The sequence below is a fragment of the Tetrao urogallus genome (genome assembly GCF_951394365.1).
Source record: "Tetrao urogallus genome assembly, chromosome: 7".
In the NCBI taxonomy this organism is placed as follows: Eukaryota; Metazoa; Chordata; class Aves; order Galliformes; family Phasianidae; genus Tetrao; species Tetrao urogallus.
Window position 1 is genome coordinate 8,683,495 of NC_136820.1, and position 18,820 is coordinate 8,702,314.

General features: G+C 37.6%; 1 protein-coding gene across 3 annotated transcripts in view; it reads right to left on the reverse strand.

Moving 5' to 3' along the window:
• TRAK1 (trafficking kinesin protein 1) overlaps positions 1-18,820 on the reverse strand; it is a gene marked incomplete at both ends in the record, with an annotated part of 98,236 nt that overhangs the window by 6,482 nt on the left and 72,934 nt on the right. For 2 of the 3 annotated variants that reach the window (XM_079538561.1, XM_079538563.1), the window contains 8 exons: positions 6,855-7,184; positions 11,057-11,373; positions 12,289-12,522; positions 14,517-14,593; positions 16,162-16,299; positions 17,050-17,124; positions 17,655-17,785; positions 18,230-18,308. In XM_079538561.1, coding sequence (XP_079394687.1) covers positions 6,855-7,184; positions 11,057-11,373; positions 12,289-12,522; positions 14,517-14,593; positions 16,162-16,299; positions 17,050-17,124; positions 17,655-17,785; positions 18,230-18,308 — 1,381 coding nt within the window. Of the gene's footprint in view, positions 1-6,854; positions 7,185-11,056; positions 11,374-12,264; positions 12,523-14,516; positions 14,594-16,161; positions 16,300-17,049; positions 17,125-17,654; positions 17,786-18,229; positions 18,309-18,820 lie in introns of all 3 variants that reach the window. The other variant, XM_079538562.1, reaches the window with a different exon arrangement.

The window sequence follows — 18,820 nt, forward strand, 5'->3', positions numbered from 1 at the left end:
ATCTGAAAAGCTGATTGAAGAACACCCAGAGTTAAGTATTACATCAAAGATATCATGATTGCATAGGTTCTGTTAATATCCAAACTTAGCAGTGGTCAAAAGACATGCACAACAGAAACTGTGTGCAGTTCCCTCCCTCTTGTTTCTACCCAATCCTCTTGAGCCATTCCCCCAAGGAAGCCACATTTCAATACCACAGTAACAAATATCCAACACATTGCAAAGGACAGACAAGACAGACCAACTAGATCAGACACCATCCCCAACTCCCAGAGATGCTTAGCAGAAGCAAGGCTGGTCTAAATTGTGGCTGTGTTCCCTTTTCTATGTACAAAGTATCACAGCTCAAAATAGTGTGCACGCTTAGGTAGTCCCTTAGGAACACATAAGCACTGTGTGAAGGGCAGAGCACAGGGAGTGTGAACAGTGGAAGCAGAAGTGGCTAAGCATATGACAATGTGAGTCAAGCTAACTTGTAATAAGTACCAGAATGATTGCTGTACATTAAAGAAGGATATTTAAAAAAAAAAACAAACCCCACTGGAGTGTCAGGTTAATGCACTCAAATGTTAGCACAGCATAACATAACAACAAGCTCTACTTCACCTCCAGAGATGGTAATTATGACGCTTCAGGAATCCAGTTGCTTTAGAGATTAGTGTGAGCACTATAAAGTTATTACAAGGGAGCACAGCCTAGCAATCATGATTCTCTCCATACTGTAGAGAGTTTAAAGAAAGTCTGGAGAAAGAGCTCAAATAACTAGACATGAAAGAAAATTGGTTATTTAGAGGAAACGAAGGACTGTGACATAAATCAAGTAGAAACAAAGTTATCCCTGGATGATGAATAGAGAACAAAATAAAGCAATGCCAGTTCAGATTGCAAGCTCAACCCAAAGAAGCACATAGCTGTAATACAGTAAGTGAATCGTCCTCATTCATAATATCCATTGGGTATCTCCTCAGATTGGAAACAGGCACATTGAAGATATGCAGCTGCATTAGCAAAAGCAAGACTCATTGTTATTAATGAGTCAGAGATAGGAGAAGGCTGCTAAAAGTAGAGAAATCACTTGACTCTAGTAAGAGGAAGCAAATCAAAACAATCAATGAAAATCGATTTCCAAGGATGTATTCCATCCGCAAATACCACTAAGAAAGTTCTGTACCAGCTGCATCCTCCAACAGTCAACAATGGGATGAATCATACTGCTGTTGCATTTTCCATCCTTTTGGCACAATACAAAGAGAGTGAGAACCTGTGGCTGTAAATGAACAAAGTTCATAAAATAGAAACAGAACGATTCACTCCTAACCCAGTAATTTTTCATAAGAATGGCCATAATCTGAATTGGTATAAAGTTTTGAATAAGTCATATGTAATTTCATAATTCTATTTTCACATACACAGCAAAAGTTGTAACATGGAGCAATAAAGAAAAGAGCAGTAGGGGTTTAAGAATAAACTGTTTTTTTCAATGTACAAAGCTAGCATTGCCAGTAAACATCTGTAATACCAATGGCTAAAAGAGACTGTATCTGAGTGACTCTTCCTCCATCTGTTTTGCACAGGTTTGATCCTAGGAAAATCTGTTTCCCGTGACTGTGGCTGAAAACAAATCTGTTTTATTTATACCTTCCTCTTCCAAAAAGCAGACAATTCACAAGTTCCATATCTGCATGAAAAACAAACTGTACATAATTGTTTAACAAAATGTATAGAAAAATCACGTAATCTTGTCCATTAGGAATAGTTCCAAACTAAATAGCACACACACTTCTCCCCTGAATTAAGAATGTAACTAACCCCTAGATTGCAGCTGTATTGTGTTTTGCCTTATAGTAATTAAATATGCTTTACCTTTTTAAGCTTTATTCTATAAATTCTTAGGCATTTGGGAAAAAATGCAAAACATTACAGCTCACAGCGACTCTCCCATAAGCACAAACACTGCAGTAAAGACGTCTTCTCAAACACCAAAGAAGAAAAAACCAAACCCAGATACTAATCCAGAACCTGTCTGCAGAGAGCTCCATCTTGTGGTGAAATAGAACCTTCCCTACTTAAAACACAAAGTTGATTTTTCTGTAGCTCAGGGCTGTTTCAGATCCACTCTGAGTACATTCAGGGTTTATGGGCCATCTGCTCAGTGCAAAGAAAAAAAACCTGCACCAAAATCTCCTGGCTGATATGACAGAGAGAATATAGGATATGCTGAATCTGATAGAGGGGTTAAGTACTGAAACACAACAGAGTTAGGTGGTAAACTAAAAGCTCCACAATGTGCGCGTAGTGCTGTGCTAAAGTGGTTTAAATGCCTCCTGAGAACGACATACTTTGGTAAAGATTGTCTTTGGGAATAAGCCTGACTTCTCTAAACCTCTGAGAATACATGTATCTCTATCAGGAACGTTACTCCTGTCAAAAGTTCTTCCTGAACTTTTCAAACTTTCTATTTATTCTGCCTTTGGAAAGAGAGAGAGACTGAAACCTCAGAAAAGGCAGATATCCTTCTGACAGGATTTTCTTAGCTTTCTTTCGGCTCAGGTCTCCTTCTCACATAATCACAGAATACAGATGTAAAAAGACTTCTGACGTATTTAATATGGCTTCAACATGATGACTTCATCCCCAAACTGAAACTCTGGCATTTCAACGGCACAGACAGCAAATGCTGATCAAGTAAAAAAATCTGTGACATACTCATGCTATTTGAAAAAAATATATATTTAAATATGCATCCATATCTTAGTTCTAAGAGTAACACAATTTATTGTTTTTCTATACAATGATAACCTCTTACTATAAGCATATATAGTAACCCTTCTTAAAACAACTCAAATGTAAGACATTCATGATGTGTTTTTGTGATTTTTAGGCATCTATTTGAAAAGATCTCCAATATTTATGTCTAAAAATGAAGTACAGGAGGCTGATCCTGTAATGTTATGTACACACTCTCTGTTGAAAGCAAAGCAACCCATCAGTGCACCTAGCAAACTCAAGTACTGGAAGATCAGTTTGTGCACCCAAGATTAACACTCAATTACATACATGCCAAAATTTAATTAAGTAGTCCTTTTAATTCCAAAATAAGAACAGTCACAACAGTTCAACTTGAAGAATGTTAAGTGCTTGAATGGCTTGTTTTGCTTTGTTGCTTTTTCTTTTTTGTTGAAGGGAAACATGTACCTGAAAGGCAGCAATTTAAAACAACAAACTAACAAACAACAGACTTCATACAGTTTTAAAATATACTACAGTTTCAAAGAATAAAAAACATGCTGAGGTTAATAAAAATTTGTGCTGAAGAAGATAACCCTCCTAGATGGTGTTACCATAGCCTTGTCCTGTAACTTCTTTACCATTCCAAAAATGCTGAAGAGTCTCCATTCAAGTGGTATACAAATTTCAATCTATTTCTGGTAGTAGCTAAATCTGCAATTCAGGAATTTATAATCAATCCTCTGTCAAGTTACTGAGCTCACACAAAATATGTAGTTCCAACAGACCGAATACAGATCATAAACTGCATGCATATTAATTTCTTCTGAAATATTCAGTGCCATCATTAGGATACAATCTGTATATGGTGGTAAGGAAGTTACTTGACATGTCAATTAATACTACATTTCTCAACAGTGGGACAAAAAAAAATAAATAAATAGGGATTGTAACTTTCATAACGTTTCTTATTTAGTCACACTAATTTCTGACTCTAACACTCCACAAGATGCAACTGATATTCTGTTCTGAATATGTTTACTTTGGCTACAAGACATCTTTGGCACTACCAGGAATTTCTTCTCTCTGGACACTCGACTTTGTTTTCTTCTCAAATTCACCCAGAGCAGCTCTCTACATAGTAACATCACAAGAGGAACAGGACCTCACAGTACTCCACCAGAGAAGACAAAAGGGTAAGATATAACCTTCACAGCATACACACAAACAGAGCAGGTGACTACCCAAAAGGCTAAGATGATTTACAACTGCTAGAAATGGTCCTGATAGGCTGTTTATTTCCGAAGATATTTTGTTTCTAGGTTAGTAGAGCTGTAGCTCTGCAGTGACTCCTTCTGTGGTCTTCCAATAGCATCTGTAGAAATTTCTTTCTGCCATCCATGAATCACTTACATCTGATTTTTCCACAAGGGATCTATCTTGCATCATAAGCAATCAAGCACTGTATCCAAAAAATTTATCTCATTCCCTTTTTGTTTTATTTTACTTCCAATTCTCTACACATTCTGTACACCACAGCCTAGAACGGCTCCTGGAACCAGGCAAGCAATGAGGTGCTGACTAGTGGCTCTGACAGCCTTCCGGGGTACCACACACACGTCCATACAGACCCCTGCCTGCACTGCAATTCTTAACAAGAAACCTAGGATAGTTACATAGGATAGAAGATAGGATAGGCACAAAGAATGCTGAGGAGACTTTTCAAGAGAGTGGCTGCTCAATATTAAAATACAAAATCAAGCCACAAGCTAGGAATACATCTTTCTGCTTCCATAAATTATTCTTCAGTGGACAGCTAGTGGATTCAGAAGAGCACTGCCACATTAATAAGTGCCTACTCTCAAAACATCCAGTGTATCTTGTATGCCACCTGACAAGTTGCTTCAACAAAAAGCAGACACAGCAGTATCCTTACTTCATCTGAGCAATGAAATAGGTAACATGGCAGCTTATGGATACTCTGAAATCCTAAGCAGCCAGGCAATGTGGATGAAGGAAAAAGAACAGGAAGTCTGCAGTCAATTTGTTTGTCCTAGACAAAAGTTAATCATTTTGACCAACCTCTGTGAAGTATCAAAATTACTCAGCAAACAATCCAAATAAGATCACAAGCATAACTTCAAAGATTTTATTCACAAATTATAATGTAGGGAATATGCCTAAATGCCTGAGATAACTAAAGTCTTCCAGGAAAAATCAGCAGTTGCTAGGAAATGCCTGTTCTACAGTGACTGGCACTGAAACCGTAACCAAGAAAGGAAATGGAGATGAACACAACTCTTTCTCTGCCAATTTGTGACTATAACACAGGCCTAAATTCATATTTGTCCTCCAAATAAACAACTTTTCCAAATCCTTACACGGACGTTTTTCTCATCTGTTCTTAAAAGAATAAAAAGCTGTTACCTATACCCCTCTCTATATAGAGAACATGACAATAAAGTTTCACAACCTTTGACATGTTCCTGTGTTGATTGCTTTTGTTATTGGAAGATTCTTTGCCCAAACAGACTTTCACACTGTTATTTTATCTTCAGTACATTGAAAAACTGATTGTTCCCTTCCTCCCTGTAGCAAAACATTTTAAAATAAATCATATCTTTTCTTGAATATTTTCTTCTGTAGACCAAAAAGAAGTTCAATTACTTTGGTCTTTGATTATTTCAGTCCATGTTTCCTAGATCTTGTGCTTTTCCTGCTGTTATTATTTAGACTCTTCGAAAAATAAATACCTGGACAAAACTGTACAACTGTAAATCTGTGGAGGCACTATTTATATCCATATTAATATAAAAAATTAAAAACTCTGTTATACCAGAACAGTTTCATAGAATAAAGCCAATTTTTGCAAATGGAAAGGGAAGCTGAAGGGTTTGGATGAGGTTTAGCCTTATTACAACTGACTGATATGTTCTGTAGTTGACAACACTGAACTGCCCCGTTAATGAGAGCAATGGATATTCAACCCTAAAAACAAATAAATAAACAAACAAAAAAACAGAAATATTGCTGTCTAGCCCTGAGAAATCATCTGATCTTTCAAAGATCAGTCAAATAATAAATTATGATTTATTCTAAAAAAAAAAAAAAAGAGGGTGAAGGAAGCATCCTTCTTTAAAGTAGCTACGAATTAAGAAGACTGAAGGGAGTTCTGGTAATTTTCTAGTTCAGGACTAAGTAAAGTTCTTTACCAGTGGAAATCTTAAAGACCGAGCAATCTTATGAAGCTTATTAAATCAAAACCAAACCAACAAAGAAAGAAATCATGCAAACTCACAACACATCTATACTCTGAGAACTTGCAACTTCATACAATAATGGACTGAAAACATCCATTCAGAGCCACCTAATAATCCATGTTGCTCTGAATCATTACAAAATGTCTTTATGTGGTATAAATATGAAGGATAGAAGTCAAGAATAGTGTGATGGCCAGGAAGTGAGGAAAACATCATTTTTGGCACCAAAACATCCTGTTAGTTATTTATCTCAATTTAAGTTTTATCCCAAAGAAAATTTAAAACCAGATACCTGTATCTGAGGTAAATGAATTAAACTCGCAAGAATTTCCTTGCTTGATTTTAAGGCACTTCCATTTGTTTCAGCAAGGGCAATTCAGATGCACCTTTTGTCATCATTTTATCTTTTTTGTTTTTCCTCCCCAAATATAAAATCTGAAGTATGGAATCACCCTTTATGAATAGTTGGGAAAATATCTACACTGTAAGCATACAAAATGCATATTGTCTATACATAATACACACTGAAGTGAGCGTGCACTCAGTACACATACAAGTCCCACACGTGCCACACAGAGATTTGTGAATAAATCATTTTCTTTTAGCAGCCTTCTCTTATCAAAGTAATGTAAAATATTGACCACGGATTCTGTTACTGAAAAAAAGTGTCAAAATAAAAGATTATTTAAGAAAGGATTGTTGAGCCAATGTTAGAATGGTTACGTTCTAACCACCGCACACGTTACCGTGCAGATGCTACACACAAAGCGATATTATGGATGCTGTTCTGGAGAGATGTGAGAATGGCCCAGTAATCAAAATCCTGTAAAGACGTCAGTTTTACTGGACTTAATGAGTTTCCCTCACCAGACCCCTCATCATCGTCAGCCGCGGACTCCGGCACCTCCTCTGTGAAAGCCTGAGACTGGCGGGGGTTATTCTTGTTGTCTGAAACAGTCACTTGTGCTTGTGACCTCTCACCTGAGGTCTCTGTGTGCTGAACTGGCGTCGAGGTAGTTAGGCCCTTGTAAGAAATGTCACCTGTCTCATCTTCCTCATAGTCATTAAGGCAGTACACTTCATCCAGGTCGAGGTCCAGGGTCCTGAAGCCCTTAGTGACAACCCCGGGCCTCGGGTCCAGGATCCCACCCAGGTGAGGCTGAGCCAGCTGCTGCCAGTGGTGCAAAGTGGCAGAACCTTGAAAGGGAACAAAAAGACAACCACAAATAAATCAGTAACCAATCCAGAATCCAAAAGGCCAAAAATCTCACTTGGTTTATCCAGAAGTCCAAACCTCAGACTCACTAATAGTTTGGAGTTTCCAAGAACCAGTCTTAATACTTCTAGAAAGACATGCTACAAGGCAAAGCTGCTTCAGCGTTTCCAGATCAGTAGGAAATAAACTGATCACATCAGCACTTAGGCAAAGCCTGGTGGCAGAATGTAGCATACTTGTGCACATGCACATCTCCTCCCCATCATTATTCTCATCTCCTTAAATTCACAGGGTTAAGCAGGAATAGAAGAAATTATATTTAAGAGTCGAACTGAAAGCTTTAAGAACAGAAACCACATACTCCCGCATTAAGCTCACACTAAGAAAGGTGCTAGAAACATGCTAGTATTTACTACTGGTCGCTGACAGGAGGACACAGCAAAGTCAGCATTCTAATGTGTTAGAAAGCCACAGCAACTTCAAGCATGTGTAAGCAAGTAAGACTTCTGGGCTATACATCCAGTCCAAATACTCAGATGGAGCCTAATCAGGGCCTCTACACTACACACAGTCGGCTACTACGTAACTAAATGCTACCATACCTGCAGCTTCATCCTTGGCAGAAAAAATGTTTTGAGTGCATTTTCCAAAGAAAAGCATTCAACATACAGTGTTCAACACGAGACAATGAGTCACAAATAGCCACACATCAGATTAAACTGATATACCAAGATGCGCCCACTGAAATCAGGGAAGGCCTTGGTTGATTCCTCAAACACCAGCTAAACATCACTTGCAAAAGCCAACATTTTCCCATATGTGCCTATTAGTCACAACTGTGTAACATGTAGCTTAAAACTATTCTTTCCAGGTCTTATTAACAAGGCTTCTTCATTTTCATCTCTGTCAGTTCAAATCAGAGCGCTTTTTGTGGTGTTGCTCCTGCCTTCTCTCCCCAAAACAGAACAGTGACTCAATTCAATAAACAAGCATACAATGTCTCGCCACCATTAAAAGACTAAGGATGTTCAATTTGTTGCATGGTATATGTAAAACCCTAACACACTTAAATAACCAGGGGAGGAACATTATTTTGCATTTGAAAGAAAAATCCCATTGATTGCAAATAATTTCTCAAAAAGCGTACTGCATTGCAGGAAGCTTATTGTAAATAGGAAATAAACTGAGAAAATATCTTCCCTTGCAATAGCTGAGCTCAGTGGGTAGTGCTGCAATGATGTCTATCTATGTCACTTTTTAAAACCTGTAATTTTTAGTTCAACGTGAAAAGATTCCACAGTACAGAATAATTGGATCTGCTGGGCTACTTTGGATTATGGTCCTGTTTATTTTTAGCAAGTTTTGAGAGACTATGGAGGATTCAGACTGATTGGTACCCTTAAGGCTTGAGAGACACAGATCTTTACTGTGCCAGAATAAATAACAGTAAAAAAACCACATTCCTCTAATTTGTTCTTATTTCTGAACTGTCAGAAAGGTCAAGTTCTTTCCTTCACATTGCCCTTTAACAAATAAAAACCCTGTACTGCATGTAAGTGTAAAATCCTGTTGCCAATGAACTTCTACCAACAAGCTTCTGAAGATGTAAACTTTTTCACTTCATGTGTCACAAAAACTGAGAGAAACTCTGCAGAATAAATGTACCAGGTTAATAATATTTTATATCTTTCCTGAGGAAATATATTCAGCAGAATAACTGTATTTCGAGTTTTAACACTTCTTATGATGCTACATGTCATCAATTTCTTTTGGAAAGGAGGACATCAGCATTTCTATGCACCTCTATTACTTTAACATCAATCTCATACTACGTGTGTAAGCGAGCTTTAACTTTTCCACAGAGAAAATTAACACAAATGCAAAAAGCAATTAATAGTTGTGAACATTCATTTGTAAACTGACTTAAAGAAATAAAAAAAAAGCCAAATGAAGGGAGGAGTCCTTGTCCTATATTCAATCCCAGACTCCCACTAGACAGTTTTCTAAGTTACATTAGTTTTCTTATAGTCCACAGGGAGTGATATTTTGTGCCTAAGGTACAAGAAGCTACAAATGCAGCTGTTTAGTTAAAAAAACAAAACCAAAACCAAAACAAAACAAAAAAAAAAAAACCAACCTCACCAGAGTGTAACTAAAGCAAGTCAATTTGAGCAGACATTCTGTTCTTAAAAGATGCAAAGAAAAAATAATTCACTCCTTAGGGCCTCTGTCACACAATTTATTTTACTGTGGGATTTGACTGCTTTAAAGGAGAAGGCACTAACCTGAATAATACAGAACCAACCTTTTCTTACCCCATTTTAGGGCAAGAGTATCCTTAGGAAAACAAAACAAAACCACAACTACTGGTAGCAGTTTGCAGGTACTATTTTGCCACAGTAGCATGAAGTTTAAAAAAAACAAACAAAAACAAAAACAAAAAACAGAATTAAACTTCATGAAAAACACACGGGAAAGAAACTGTGCTGAAGTGAGGAACAAAATAATAAACGTGTTTAATAAAAGACAACAAACAGTAAACCTATGAAACAGGCAGACACAAGCATACCATAAATGAGATGTAAAACCAAATGCTGGAAGTACTTCAGCAGATAATTTTAAGGAAAAAAATCACCCAGTGGGAATAATAAACAAAATTATTTAAACAAAATCCAACAAAACAGTCAGATAGAAAGATGATAAGGAATTAAAGAGTTTATTGGAAGAAAAAAAAGCAGATATAATGGGATGGTGACAGAAATCTATTACAGCGGTAGCAAAAACAGTAACTTAAATGAAGCTGGATCATCCCCTTTCTCATGATGTAACATGCTTTTTATGACCACTGAAAAGCAATCATGTAAACAAACTACTACAATCTGCAAAACAGCATGGACTCGTGGCTATGGCTATAGTTTCATTTGAATAGGCAGATACAGCACATACTTTCTTCAGGACACAAAAAGGGTTGGATTTAGCTTCTGAGTATGTGTTATGCTACAGGCTTTTTATAGACAAAAAAAAAAAAACCTCTAAAAAGATGAACAAATGACACAGACAACATAATATAACAGAGAAATTCTGTCTGAGGGGAGGAAGGACCAAAACAGAAAGAAACCAAAGCTACATTGCATAACTACTGTCATTTCTGCAGTGCTATAGGCTTTTGTTTAAAATCTGGAGGAATTTATTCAATTTGCACTGCCAGCAACAACCTGAGAGTTCTGAAGAAAACCAGTCTGACTATGCTATTCTTGTGTACCACCAGCTTTGTTAGGCAGATTACAGAACTGCACTTTGCTCTGAAATTAAGCTCTAGTGCTGACAACAATACGTAGAGAAAATTTGGCTAAAGAAACCCTATTTCACATGTGAAACCAAAGCCATAGAGACTCGTGTGGCCACTCAGTCAATAAAAGTGCAAAGGTCACTTTTAATCACAAAGGTAGTCCTATTAAACCAACTGGTCTATTCAAAGCAAAGGTCTTTGCAGACATCTACAGAAATGAGAGCGGATGAACTAACACTCTGTTACTCATTTTCAGATACACAAACACCTTCCTTTTCTAAGTATGAAACAGCAACACTGAGATTTAGCTCACATGTGAGGGTGGACTGCTTATGCATGTATAGCCTGTAATATTTTCTTCCCTTGGTTGGATTTGTTTCCTAACACTTTTAAGGCTTGTAGAAAAATGCAGCAGCTAAAAGATTTCAAACCAACAGCGTGGATTACTGTCCCTAAAGTAAAAAGAATATGTATTGCAAAGATTTCCTGCTTTCTGATAATGGATAAGAGACCACAAAGAGTCACTTAGAAGAACAGATAAAGGCCGAGGCCCTTTGTTATCACCTTCTAGTGGTTTCACAATCTGAAGCTTTTCTGGTAGGTAGGAGCGACTGCTGATAGACATTCCTGAATATCCAGTGAATTCTGAAAATCTGGAGTGAGTTCCCAGAGACATGATGCTTTCTGTGGGAGTAACGGAACCACTACGGAGTTCACCCTTTTCTGCCAGCTCCCGCAACTTCCTCTCCTGCTCCTCTTCAAAGAACTTCCGCTCCGAGAGGTAATTCTCCCGCCTAAGGGACAGCCTGCGAAGGGCAGTCTCTAGGTCACTGGAGCCTGGCGTCCCTGGAGTTCCAGGCTTCTTCATTCTGTCTTCATTTCTAGAGCATAACGGGACAAGAGAAAAGAAAAAAAGAAAAAGGTAGGGGTGGGAAAAAGACTATTTGAGAAACCATATTCACGCGACAGTTTTGAGACATTCAAACTTCACATTACTGTGCTTAGAAACAACTCGCCACACTTCAAGCGAGCTGCTCGAAGGCAAATGCCAATATTTTCTCTCTTTTACCATCAAAACCATTTTGAATCCTAGTTCCTGGTTGGAAAAGCTGTGCTTTAACTAAGAACTTCCTCTTACTAAGAACTGAGAGATGTTTACTAGTCTCTCTCTTATGATCACATAAACTCAAGTGAGAAGGCCAAGTCTTTTAGGGACAGCACTGCAAGAATAAATCATTAAGTCACACAAGCATACAGTGATAATAAACATTCATTGCTTGTTTTGAGACGTTAAGTAGTTTTTTTCTATGACGTATATGAAGCATAAGCTGGAGCTACACTGAGGGAAGAGACAAGTAGATGGAAAGTAAAATCCTAACTTAACTGACTGGTTTACTGCATAAGTTTTCATAGTAGGTTTTCAACATCTTCCTATACATTCACCACTTTAAGATCCAAAGTTGGATGCAGCTGCATCATCTAAGGCTGGAATTCTATAGCATGAATGTATGACTGTGAAAATGTACATAAACATAAGTATTGATCCATGTAAAACCACATATTCTCTTTGTGTCACCTAGACATATCTCCAAACAGGTGCAAACTGCAGAAACTGATACACAGTGCTTTGAAAAAGCATGAGTGCTGAAGAACTAAAAGCACAAAAAGTAACATTTGAAGATAGTTGCACAATATTAGATGAAAAGAGGAAAATAGAATCTCCTTGCCTCTATGTCAGAATTAAGAACAAAAACAAAACAAAATAAACCCACAAAGCTAAGTGCTGCAGTACTGACCCATTCTCAGAGTCTGTCTCTAGGATGATGCTGTTGGTCTTGTTGTCTATCACAATGTTAGAGATGTCTCCCCCATAGAAACTGGAACGTGGAGTGCTGACACAACTGGAAATGAGCGAGTTCATCGCCGAAGACTGGTTGGAGCCTGGGATATTCATTGGTGATGGAGTCATAGATCTTTGCTTGACAACTTGGTTTACATTTCTCACTGTCTCGAAGACCCGCTTCTGATGGCTGGTAAGACATACACACAAAGTTAACAATCACTTAATACTTTAAAAAGGACGAGATCTACAGGTAACAATTTGTCAATGACCCTACCACAGCTCCACTAACTACTTTTCCTTTATAGTGTCTGTAAAAGAATATGTGTAGGGGCCCATCTCCATTACAGTCTGGCCACTACATGCAATCCATCAACATAACACATTGTGCTAGAATATTTTAGGCAGATTGCTGGAGAATTACGTGCATGGATATCCTCAAATATTAGCACAAAGTAAGTGAAAGAGCATTTTAGTACGTTATCTAAAAAACCTTGAAGCCACTGTGTGGAAATAAGTTTTTAAAAAACAAAACTAACACCTATTGAATTCTTAACTATGAGCTGGATAATCTATTTCTAAAGGGAGTCTGGATTTATTCTGTGACAAACAAGTCTTGCATCTTTCCATTCTGTAAGGAATTTCCCACCTCCTTAAGCAGCATTAAAAAAACAAATCAGAAATACAACACAGCAAGAACTAGATGCTGTCAAGGCTGAAAATATAACTTTTGACCTACTTATGGAATTTTTTCTTTATCACCACCATCCTGATATCACAAACTGTTATCTGCTTCAAGATAAAGATCAGATGACACTTCAGCAGACAAAATGAATTTTCTCTGTATCCTGGTGCAGCAGTACTACTGCTTTGCTTTACGTTTCAACAATGGCTGAACAACAGATCAGCCCATCTCTTCCAGCTTAGAGGTAACACTGCAGTGGTATAACAATGACATCACGCCTTTCACTATTCAATGTCATTCAAATTTCTCTCCTGTCTGTGAGTGCTCAACAGGTGCATCCTTGTGCAGGCTCCAAGTCTACAGCTGTCTGTCTGCAAGAGGATGAAGCTAAGAGCATCTATCAATAAAATGTCCCACAGAGTTTTCACTGCTGAGCAAATAAATGAAACCCTCGAAAGCTATTAAAGCTAACAGAGGTTCCTTGGTGAATCCATAGCAATATAAAAGAACTCCTGAAGAAACTATTCTGAAGTTAGATTAGTCTGGAAGGACAAAAGAATCTCATTGAGTTTGAGCACGCTCACATCTTTTCCACCTTACACTTTTCTAACCAACACTTCCCTGTCAAAGCCTCATTCATAGTTCTTGAGACTCTTTCTCCGAAAAGATTAAGCATATGTCAGACTGTCTGTAAATATACTTGGAAGGCTTCTTGGAAGTGGCTAGTCCTTTCTTTGTAAAATGACAGGTCAAAAAAGGTATAAGCTTCAAAAGACCCCCTTAATTAGGATTAAATTGTTTCAAATTAACCAGTCCATGCTTTGTTCACTTAGGTGAGATAAACCTGTTGGAGTACACATTCAACTGACGTCAATAAAGCCTTTTCTGACAAGCCGTAGCTAACTTTAGCTTTTGGACCTTAGTAAGTGCTTAACTTGTTTCAAACCACTCCTGATTAATTCAAGAGAGCATTAGCAAAATGTGAGCTAACTAATTTACACAGGTGTAATTGGCATCAGACTGTAAGTATGCAACCACTCCAAATCCCTGTCTACACTGATGTTCTCTCTCTAGAAATCGGATTAGATCTGTAATTACTTTGTACCTTCTGCTCTAACACCCAAAAAGAGAACTTAAGGAACTGAACTCATCCCCTGAACATTAAATGACAAAACCCAGCATGGTAACACACAAGAAAACTCATCATTTTCATTCTCAGAACCACATTTTCAGCACTCAAGAATGAGTATAAAAATTTCATGAGGCAAGGAAAATCCTCTATTTGGAAGTTTTCTTATGGAAGCTTAACAAAAAAAAACACATAACCATCCCAATAACCAGATGATTTGTTTTTCTTTCCCTCTGTCACTGATGCTTTTCCAGAAATATTTAGTTCTAAACCTCCAGCTCAATTACATCTTGTCTTTTCCTTTCTTAACAAAAACTAGTTAGCTCCAGATATAAACAATCAATTAGGAATCAATTCTTTTCAGTCATACGCCAAGTCAGGAGAGTCAGGTTCATCTAGATGCAGCTCCTTCCTCATTGACCCTTCTATCTCTGCTGCCAAAGAATCCTGGTGAAGACAAGTACAAAAGTAGAATAAATGTCTTAGCATTAACAGGTTGTCACTGCAGAAAACAATTGATTAGTTCTGTAAAATACCTAACAAATAGTGAACTGACATTCCAGAAAAAAAAATTAGTTTTAAAAATGAAAATAGACTGGAAAGCTAGAAGACTAATGAATATACTCAAGTAGGTGACAAGTTACAGCTTAGCTTCATACTGCTACAGTGCTCACCATCTGAGGAGACATGATAAAACCTGACAAAAATTCTAAAAAACCAGCACAGGCAACAACAGATTCCATGCCATCCAGCTTTTAAGAATAAATTCCCTTCGCAATGACACCTTCCCTTCATGTAAAATGTTTTGCTTAATTTCTTTTTGTTTAAAACCACCGGAAAATATTCTTTCCTTTTACAGCATTACCCACTGATCCACAAAAAAGAGTCCTTGAAATGAAACATTAATAAATTTCCCCCATAGGGTTGAAGTTTCTCAGGTTCTCAGTTCCCCACCTCTGGTCAGTATGCATTAATATCAGTATGCATTCACTGCCTAAAAGCAGTGAAGTACAGGGTCTAAATGCCAGCTACCCTGAATCAGCATTTGAAAACGTCTTTATACAAAACACACAAATATATCTGAGCACAAGCATATTTTTCTCAGCTTTCAACTGTATTGGTGCAGACAACCTACAATATTAAAGGTCTGCACTTTAAATTGGCCTATCTTCTACCTCAGAAGGGACAGTGAAAAAGCAAGGCATTTTTCTGCTTGTGAGCATAATCCAACCTATTTGTGCTCTTTCTCAGCAGTTAAGATGAGGCATGGCTAAGAACAAGGAGGACAGACTAGATTCTGTTGTTTAATTACATTAGGGAAACTCAAAAGAAATTTCATTGGTACCAATGCCTTGAGAAGTAATGAAACTGTTTTAGAGATACATAGGCAAATAAAAGCAGGCATTGAACATTCCTAGATGTTTTTATCCACTCTCTCATTTGGTTAAGGGTACTGCATATTCTCCTCCCTTTAAACGTACAATATGCAATTAATTAAATAATGTTGATAAAACCAGTGAGATCTCCATAACTGGCACTGTCATAACACACATTAACAACAACTATTCCTTTAATGAATTTTCAGTATCACTAAAACAAGAGTGTCTATGTAGCATATACAATTACTGAAGAGCTAGAGGGTACAGCATAAGTGATGAGAAGGATGCCCCACATCCACGGGCCATCAGTTATGTTATCAAGAAGCTACATCTCCAAGGATATATAAGAAAACCAGGAAGCTCCTATTGAAAACCAGGCCCCACCATACACAAGATGCATACTGTTAAACAATATATTAATGCTACCCATGACTTATAGCCCAGCCAGCTTAAGGTTTCGTATAATACCACAGCAAAAAGCATGCAGAATCAAGCACTCAGGTATCCTGTAACACTGCGTATACATATTTCACCCATGCTCCTGTCTGCATCTCATCCTTGGGGCAGTAATTCAGATGTAAACATTCACATTTGTTTGGCTGTTCTCTGAATTTTTTTTTCCTTGCATCTGCTTACCATAGGGAAGAGGCCGAGGGAGTGGTACCGACGTGAAACAGCATTTGGCATAGTCTTGTTCCTAAGGTTTTTCAGCTCTTCTTGAGCCTCATGAAGCATTTCCATGCACTCTGCATACTTGTCTTCCAGCTCACGCAACTACAACATAGAGAAAACAGTCTAAGACCTTGTGATCTGCACTATAGTCATGAAAAGACCATAAAATACTGTAACAATAGAAGGATAATGGTTCAAGGAAGAATATCCCACTATAAAGGAAAATAAGTCCAAAGAGTGAACTTACTATCACTAAAAAAAATGAATTACATTGATTAGTAACAGAAGGGGAATATGTACAGTTTTAGGCTGATGATTAACAAAGGAGAAGGAATTTGTGGCTCCAATTCTTATCCTTTCTATCTAGATGAAGTCATTGTCAAAGAGAAGATACAGAACTAAACGTGTGTTTAGCCCAATCATCTGCAGCAGTTCTTATTTGCCTGACTATCATCATGATGACCACAGTGGCAAACAGCACGAAAAAAGAGCAAGATATTGCACAGCATCCCAGAAGACCAAATGATTTTTAAACCAAGACTTACATATATATATTTATATAACTTCCAACAGCCTAACACCATGCCTTATGTATAGCTTGACCTTCTCAGAAAACACACCACATGCAATCACTGTGTGCAGATACAGTTCACCAGCCACTTCAACAAAGTTGGGCAAAGAGGCAGAAGCCTGAAATAGTGCAGTCCTACAAGTTTCATAAAAATAAGCTACTTCATTCATATGCACATATATATGAAACATTCTGATTCAGCTTACATTAAAACTCCCATGTTAAAGCAAACACCCACTGCCCTGCTACTAAACTATTTTAATACTGAGCAGTGTACTTGCCTCTGCTGTGAGCTGTCTCTGGGCATCTTTAGCTGCTCCCAAATGCTGAACAAGTTCTTCATTTTCAACTGCACACTAAAATATAGCAAGAAACATTATTGCAGGTCAAAACATCTCAGTAGTTCTAATGTTTACATCATATACTACAAGTAAATAGGAAAATTCTTTTTGTAAGACTCTCTTTGCAACAATATTAGCCCATAACTCTTAGTTAAAAAACATTTACACAACATTACAAAATGTTAACACAAGTGTACCCAGCATAAGCTAATACTCTGCAAAATGAACCCCTCAAGACCTCAGTACTAATGACTACCTGCTCACTGAGATACTTGTACTGATACTCTTGTTTTACTGAAGTTCAGTGCAGAATTTTATTTAATACTGAAAATAAATGCACGTACTGTATTTGGTATTTAACATATGCATTTTAAACATTCACATGCTTTCTAGTCAAGAATGATATATACTAAATATCAAACAATGACATCCAGATAAGGAGGTTCAAAATCCCTTTCAGGCTCCAGCACTTTTAAGTTGCAACTTATCTTCCAGTTAACAATGGTAGCAAATCACAGCATTGATCCAGTAACTGGATTCCTTACAGCTTTTGCCTTTTTCTGCAGATCGACAATCTGGGAGAGCAGATGGGTGATTTCTTCCTGCTGCCGGGCAGCATCTTCAGTTTTCTTTGCTAACTCCTCGGAGATATTGGCTATCTGTATGTTTGCATCCCCTTTAAGATAAGTGATTACAATCACCATTACAACATGCAAAGGCAGAAAAGTAAGAAGAAAGATGTTCTCTCAGAATGTCACTTGATTCGACAGAATCCTTCCCCAGAATACAGTAACACTTTTGGAAAAAATGGTAGGACAGAAAACCAGAAAGACACAAAGTGCTCATGTTGCATAGCAGACTGTCCTTCCTCCAGCACAACAATTTCTATGCAAAACTGTTTTGCACCTGAGAAACATTTTATTTACAGCAGAAAATTCTGGCTGTAATAAGCCAGCTGAAATTTTCTTCCCACAACCATCTATATAATGACAATAAGAGCTGCAGGAATAAATGACTGACTGATCTGATGATGTGGTTGGGGTTTTTTTTTTTTCCCTTTTTTTTAAAACCAAACAACCTGACATAAGATCTTAAAAAAAAAAAAAAGAAAAAGACATACTTAGCTCTTTTACGCAGTCATTGACAAGCTGTTGTTCCTTTTCTTCATAAGTGATTGTTTCAGTCTTCAGCTGACAGGCCTATTCAAGAAATATGCTACATTAGCATGTTTGTTCTCTACCAGCATGCTGTTGCATTTCCATCTGCTTCAGAAAGACAAGCTTTCCTAATCACTCCACCAAGAAGACTGAAAAAAATAACAGCATTTGCCTGCCCTCCTTTATGTTCTGGATAAAGGGGCCAGGTGAACATTCTGCAGAGATGCTACTGCATAAAGTGGCACCAGTATCCCCTCATCTCCACAAGATGTCACCTGTGCACTTCATATTTAAAAAATAAAAAGCCCTAAGAATACAAAAGCCACATATGCAAAGCTTTTATCTGGTCACCTTAACAAAGGTAGCTTCCTGATGAAATGCACAATTTAAATACTTGAAATGAAAAAGAAAACCATCAGACCATACTTGAAAATTCCTAACACGGTAGCTGTATATTCCACATAAAACCTCAGTGTTGCCTCCTTTCTTGATTTGCCTTTTCCCCTCCAGCCAGCTGGCTCTGTCTGGCACCACCCTGATGAGCCTGTAATGTA